We start from the raw sequence: 7,541 nt of genomic DNA on the forward strand, positions 1-7,541 counted from the left end.
AGTTCGATGGCAATGCTGGCAGTAAGCCAACAACGCGATGGAGACATTTGTCGCCGCAAATTTATCAACCGCAAGTTAATCGTTTTGATCACCGATTGTAAATGGTCACTAGTGAACAGACATGTAATGTTGTGTACCTATACATTTACTTGCACATTGAGGAAGAGAAGCTCATTCCTCATGAAGTTGGTCCTTTAGCAGCTCTCTGTGCTCTCCAGCTCAAAGCCAGACCCATGTTGACTCTGTTGGAGGCCTTCTTGGCTGCACAGTGTCGTTTCTTCAGTGGTGGATAATCTGGAGGGCCATTTTCCCGATGTGTCGGTGGCCGCCGTCTCGTCCCTTTAGAAACTTGGAGCGGGCCAGCAGTTTCACAGGGAGGGACTCCAACATTCATGCACAAGCTGGACCATCTACCAAAGCAAAGAACAGGAAAGCTTAGATTAAAACGGTTTGACTTCATCCTCTGCTCAGGATGCCTTTACTTCTCTATATCTATACAAAGAATAGTACACAACCTTTAGGACATCGCTGGGTCACAGGCAGGGTAATCAATGAGGGCTTGGCACAGCTTGGCCTCTTCGCATGGGAAACAGCTGAAGCAACTGGAGACGCCATATTGAGCCACGACACCACTCTTGGCCAAGTCCTTGCACAATAATGGTGTCCTGCAATGATTAAACTAAAGGGAACAGCAACTACACATATCAAGAACATTTAAGCATCAGCATTGGCCTACTATTGAAGGGGCTTCTCTGATTACACGAGAAAACTTCATAGCCACTCCAAAATTCATCCTGGGACACAGTATAACCCAATTTGTCAAGACTATGACTGTAACGTTTTAATAGATTATACAAACAAGCATGTCAGCTTCACCCGTGTGCTCAAGGCACCACTGAGCTGTGTGCAAGCTGACGCATTCAGGACTGCCGCTCTCTTGAGGACATCAATATAAGCAAGTAGTTCAATGGTTTCAACTAGTGATGTTACGAGGTGTGCCGACGCTTCGAAGCGTGTGTCAAGTAATGGAGGGGGCGTTTCCTCGAAGCGCGTGTCGAGGCTTGCTTCATTTAGGGGAGGAGCCAAAAATGATGACGTCCGAAGCCTCGCTGCCGGCTGTACCACGTGACTGCTTCGGGAAGTGGTTCAGGTGTTGCCGGGAGGTTTGGCGGCAATATAAACCCCTCAGGCTTCATTCAAAATGTGGGTTGTTGGTGGAGAGTTGCGGTCAGTTGAGAGTTTGGATAGTTTGGAGAGTTTAGAGAGAGAGATAGTTTGGAGATTTAGGAGAGAGAGAGAGAGAGAGAGATAGTTTGGATAGCGTTTATATAGTTTGGAGTTTAGAGAGAGAGATAGCTTGGAGATTTAGGAGAGTGAGGAGAGAAGGAGGTGATAAGATGGAGCCAGCTAGGAAGAGGAGGATTTCCCCTGTGGGAACACTTTGATTTAATAACTCCTAATAAGGTAAATCTAACTCTATTTCAGACACATTAGGTTTGCTTATCAAGAACTGTATTTTTCACAGTTTCTTATTTTATTCAAAGGTGAGGTGTTTATTGTGCTCCAAGGAGTTGGGGTACAATAACAACACCTCATCCATGCTGAGGCGTTACCGTGCCTTGCATGAGAATAAGGAGGAAACTGGAGCTTCACCCAGCCAAGGTAAGTCATTACAATATTACAAATGCACCATCACAATTTATCCCTGTTCACTTTTGTTTATTGTGCAAATAAAGACAGGTAACAGACACTGTATTTATTCTCTTTTAACCAGCCACCAGAAAACAAGAGCTGGATGAAGCCCTCGTCTCCATGATAGTGAAGGACACACAGCCCTTCAGTATTGTGGATGATGTTGGATTCAGGGCATTTGTGTCCAAACTGGATCCTAATTATGTCCTCCCTACAAGGCAGGTATGTATGGGTGCATGCATGAAACAAATGAGTACTTTATTGTGTCTCACAGTTCAACACTATATATTTTTCCCTTTAGGCTCTGAAGGCCATGGTGGAGGCCAAGTATGAGTCAGCTAAGGAGAAGGCTAAGGCTAAAGTGGAAAAGGTGGCTGCTGTTAGCCTTACTTCTGACATGTGGACATCCATCAATATGGATGCCTACCTGGCTGTAACATGCCATTTTGTGGGTGAGAAAACCACACTCAGTTCAGTGCTGTTAGGAGTGCAGGCATTCCCCCAATCACACACTGCTGAAAATATAGCTCGTGTGAAAGCCTCCCTGATGGAGGAATGGGGAATCGCCAATAAGGTGACATGTATGGTCTCTGATGGTGCTCCCACTATGGTTGCCTGTGTGAGAGAGCTGAAGCTTCGGCACCATGTTTGCATTGCACACACACTGAATCTGATAGTGAAGAAGGCACTTGACCAGCAGCCTGTGCTCTCTGGCATCCAGGCCAAAGCACGGAAGCTGGTTGGCTTCTTTAGAAGCAGCACCACTGCTAAGGTATGCTCTTTCCCTTTATTTCAATTTCTAATAACGCTAGTAGTTTGTCTGTGTTCCTACTGCAGTGATTTAATGGCCTACTCGTCTGTATCTTTAAAGGAGAAGCTTACACAAGTGCAACTTCATCTGGGGATGGCAAACATTAAGCTCATGCAAGAAGTGGAGACCAGATGGAACAGCACATATTTGATGCTGCAACGTTTGGTGGAGCAAAGGGAGCCAGTAGGAGCAGCGTTAGCTGGGTTACAACATGACATCCCCTTCCTAACGTCAGAAGAGTTCAACATTGTTGGAGGGTGCCTTTCTTTGCTGTCTCCCTTCTATGATGCCACTGTAGAGCTGTCGGCAGAGGAAAATGTGTCTGTCTCCAAAGTTGTCCCCCTCGTGAAGATGCTGGATCACACCCTTCAGGAGGGAATAACAAAGCCGGCACCTGCAGCAGCATTGGAAATGGGAGACCAGCTCATCAGGCAACTCCGGGAGAAGCTGTACACTTTGCAGTCGATGAGCATCATGTCTCTTGCTACCCTCCTGGACCCCCGATTTAAAGCAATAGGATTTTTCAGCCAAACAAAAGCCACCGAAGCCATCAAACGACTGACCTCCGAGTGTGCCACCATTATACGGTCAAAACAAAGCAGAGAGGAAATCCCCCAGGCTTCCACCTCTCATGATGTCACAGGAGGTAATCTATTATTTTACATTTTGAGATCAATTATTCCTATGAGAACACTTAGTAACATGATCTGTGGTTTCCTTTTAGGTAGCAAACTGTGGCATCGTTTCGACACCAGCGTCATGGAGGCACGGAAGACTCAAAATGTGACAGCAGATGCCCTGTGGAGGTCCAGCGCTACCTTTCAGAGCCAAATATAAGCAGGCTGGAAAACCCTCTGGAGTACTGGGAGAGGCAAAAGTTTCTGTATCCAAATTTATATAGACTTGCTCTTGCGTTTTTGTGCACGCCAGCATCTTCTGTACCCTGTGAAAGGGTGTTTTCAAAGGCCGGAGAGGTTGTGTCAAAAAAAAGGAATCGTTTAAAACCAAAAACTGTTGAGAAACTGTTATTTCTGAATAAAAATGAATAAAATGTCCCCTGTCCTGTACATCATTGTCCAAGTTACACAAGCATATTCAGTCCCCTCTTCCTAGTTCCACAAGCACTTCCACTGTCCTCTGCCTGCTTAAGCCCATGCCATTTTCCTAAAGTGACAGAAAAACATGATTACACAACCTGCCATATCATATGATATGACCATTTTGGGAACATTTACACACACAGAATACATTCAAAAAATATGTTATTATGCACATATGTGATAATTTATGTACAGAAATTATTTGGTCATACATTTTTGTAATTCAGTCATTCCCAACAGCCATAACAGACACAAACATTCAATGCATCACATGTGGTTCAGATCCAGCTGCCTGTGATTATACACTTGGCCAGTAGGTGGTTCCGTGTGCACATGAAGCTTCGAGTAATGAACCCTTTCTCGAACCAGTTGGCTGAAGTGGTTCGATGCCTCATGAGGCTTCATCTCGCCATCACTAGTTTCAACCCATTGCGCTTATCAATTAAGTTTTCACCGTGACTGTTGTCATCATCTTCATTTAAGGGAAAATTAAAAAATATACACAAAACTGGGAATGAAAATTGCTTCTTTAGCATCATTCGAGTTACAAGTCATTGGTCTGCCAAGCTTACCTTATGCCCACCTAAGAACTCCCCCCCCCCCACCCACCCACCCTTCCCCAAACCATCCCCCACGGTAAGAAAATAATCAAAACTTAGCACAGACTTCTCGACTAATGCCCCAACATGCGACTTTATACTCCACAATTTCAGATACAAGATTGAAAATAGAGCAGAAGTGTCATTAAATTATACATGTTAAATTGGTCACCAAAATGAAAACTAAAAAAAAAAAAAATTTGTCCCAGCCTATAATGCAAACAACATTTTAGGCATACAGTGTAAAAACACAACTGTAAATCAAATAGTGTGTGGAGGGCTACAAACAAACCAGCCCAGGCATCAATTAGAACCACCACTTTCCCTGAAACCACAAACAACCTGCCTCCTACAAACACCATCAAATCCACAATGCACATGACTAAAACGTTTAAAAACCTAGGACATTATCTTACCTGGTCACCGAGCCGCAGAGCACCGGGGAGCCAGAAAACAAATTAAGCGCCTGTCCAGCCGCTTATGAACGTCCTCGAGCGCACCTGCGTTCAATTTAGTCAAATTAGCCAATCAGCGAGTCCCTCCAAAGGTACGTTACTGATTACGGACGCCCCACAAGCCAGTAAAGTTAAGCTGAGTTACGGCGAATGCTACGACTTCCTGTACATATTTCAAATTAAAACATTTTCACAGAAAGTCAAGCTATGACTGTCTCTCAATTCTAACTTGCATTATTACATTACATTACATTTATGACCACTATTTCGTGTTGATAAATCAATTCACAAGTTTGGCGACATGCGGTGGTCTGTGACTACCAGAATAGTGCATTCAAACCTGTCCAAAAAAAAAAAAAAAAAAAAAAATTTTACTTTGAAATTCGGGTCACTTCCGTCCCTCAACGAGCGTGGACTACTGGACAGACGTATTTTTAAGCGGCGGAATTTTGGCGTGCGAGGAAATAGCTGATGTTGAGGAACGCTGAAGTTTTGCCCCTCCACACAAAAATGTAAGCCATGTTTCTCAGTACCGCCACGTCAGATAGAAGCCATTAGTATGTTTGTTGTGTGCATATAGCAGAGGAAAACGTGTTTATTTTTGACTAAAATAAGTAAACACTGCTGGAAAAGTCTGTATTGTTCACATTGCTGCTGTCACAGTACTTCAACTTTCAGAAGTAGGTGGTGGAAGGTACCAAACAATTGTCAATAACATAATAAAAAATGTGCCTCTAAAAACAAACGGACAAAAAAAATGCTATGTAAACCTGTTACCATTTTACTGAAAATGTTTACCAGAAGCTGTAATACAAAGTACTGCGTTCTTCTAATTTACAGATTATCAATTTTACCATATTTTTAGTCAATGGATGTATTAAATTAATGTTGTTGTTTTTTAGCTGCACACTAATGAAGTATCCATCCATCCATCCATCCACCCATCCATCCATCCATCTATCTATACCCGCTAACAGCCAGCAGTTCAAAGACAGTGCAGATGTGGAAGACATGTTCCTTTTAATTGGTACTTCTAAATTGGCTCTATGTGTAAATTCGGATAGTTGTCTGTCTTTCTGGACCAGGAATCTAGCCCACATCACCCTGAACATGAGTAATATATATTTTTTTAATACATATTTTTAAATCTGCTTTTTGTTCCAGTTGAATTGTCATCTTGGCTGATAGAGGACGCTCTAATGTCCTAAGTTTCAGGCAACTCGTGCCTCCAAATGATGCTCTCATCTTTGTATGTCCTTCAGCTGGTTCTGTGATCCCGGAGACTCCCGTCCTTCCTGCGATGGAGGGAGAAGCTGTGACACGGCGTTGTAGAAACAAGGGCACCTCCTCCTCTGATCTCATGGCTGAGATGTTTTTTAAAATGACGTCTCCTTGGGGAAACACGACCATCCACAGTGTTTCTAGAGCCGATGAAGGACTTTACAAGTGTACCATCTCTGGAGCTGGAGAAGCATCAGACAGCTGGCTGTCAGAGGTGAGAGGAGCCTCAACCTGTTCCTAACTATGTTTTTTAATTCTGCGGTTGTTTTAAGAGCAAAGGGAGGCCCCGCCCAGTAGTAGTATGGTCTTCCTAAAAGACACATTAAAAGCACCATTCACTTTTTCCTGTCTTACCGTGAGTACCTGCAGATAAGTAAATAATAAACTTTCATGCCTTTCCATCCATCTGTGTTCATGTAAGAAAAATGACATGCTCTTGTCAAGGAAGTAAACTCTGATTTAAAAATGTGAATATTTGAAATGAAAATCACAACTTTACTTTGCAGCTGCATCCCCGTCCTTTTCTGCGGCCCATTACCTGGTTGAAACTGTCCACACTTTAAGAAAATCATCTGGATACAATCTGGGTTTGAGAAAAACCTGATTAGGGCTGGCAGTCTGAACATTGCTAAAAGGTTTTAGGATTAAAATTGTTCTTTAACACTAACACTAGGTTTTGTTCTGCAGGTGAGATCGACCTTGCTGTACACTGAAGTCGCCAGTAGGATGCAGATGTGCAACAAAAATTGTAAAGACACACAAACACTGTTACAGACCTGATTCAGGGGTTACAGCACCAACGATGGTGGAAACCTATTTCTCCTCTGATTTTTATTATTATTATTATTCTGATTATTATTCTGTAAACAGTTGGGGAACCTAAACCGTAGGCCATGCAAAGGTGAAATTGTAATGGAAGATAGTGAGCCCCGAAACTTTTTTTTTTTTTTAAGATTTGATGCATGTCAGCCTTTAGGGGGCGCTATAATAAAGGTCAACGCCTGAACCATAGGTCACACATTCAAATACTGTATATCCATGTTTTTCTTTAATCCAGCTGTATCTGCTGGACTCGGTCCCGCCCATGTCCACCTTAAAAAAAAAAAATCTAAAAATTGCAGAGTTGCAAAATCCACTTCTTTAGTCACTTTTTAGACTTAGATTTGGCTCATCATGAGACAAAACATATGATAGAGGAGATTGAACTCTTCGGCAGCTGAAATCCTGTATAAGTCAAGAAGGGGACAACATTTTACTTTCAAAACTCCAGCAACTAGTCACCTCAGTTCCCAAACGTTTACAGAGTGTTTTTAAAAGAAGTGATGCAAAACAGTGGTAAACACAGCCCTGTACTACATTAACTACTTTATGAACTTTTGCTTAGTTGAATCCACAGTAATGTATTATTTTCTGTAAGCTTATCATTTTTGTATTGTTTCTGTTCTGTACAAACTTTGAATTTTTGAAAAGCTTAGAAAACAATTCATTTCTCAGCAAATCAATCAAAGATTTATTACAGACTTGTGTATCCAGGTAAAAGACAAAACTTGACATAAATTAAAGAATAAATTAAAAACCTGCAAAAGACAACAATGTCTTCACA

The 7,541-nt window shown here is 42.3% G+C and overlaps 1 protein-coding gene and 1 long non-coding RNA gene across 2 annotated transcripts; one reads left to right on the forward strand and one right to left on the reverse strand.

Moving 5' to 3' along the window:
- Positions 1-156: 156 nt before the first annotated feature.
- Positions 157-4,730, reverse strand: LOC138629312 (uncharacterized). The gene is made up of 3 exons (XR_011311539.1): positions 4,619-4,730; positions 516-679; positions 157-410 (listed from the first exon to the last, which is right to left on the reverse strand). It is a non-coding gene; the product is annotated as an uncharacterized lncRNA (long non-coding RNA).
- On the forward strand, positions 1,475-2,852 carry LOC138629309 (E3 SUMO-protein ligase ZBED1-like). Its single transcript, XM_069712931.1, has 4 exons — positions 1,475-1,662; positions 1,775-1,914; positions 1,994-2,464; positions 2,802-2,852. The coding sequence occupies exons 1-4, from the start codon at positions 1,599-1,601 to the stop codon at positions 2,850-2,852; spliced, it is 726 nt and encodes a 241-aa protein (XP_069569032.1). The 5' UTR covers positions 1,475-1,598.
- Positions 4,731-7,541: the final 2,811 nt, after the last annotated feature.

Source organism: Brachyistius frenatus, unplaced genomic scaffold (assembly GCF_029030835.1).
Source record: "Brachyistius frenatus isolate BFR_SWC_R1_liver_20210118 unplaced genomic scaffold, ASM2903083v1 Contig_114, whole genome shotgun sequence".
Lineage (NCBI taxonomy): Eukaryota > Metazoa > Chordata > Actinopteri > Embiotocidae > Brachyistius > Brachyistius frenatus.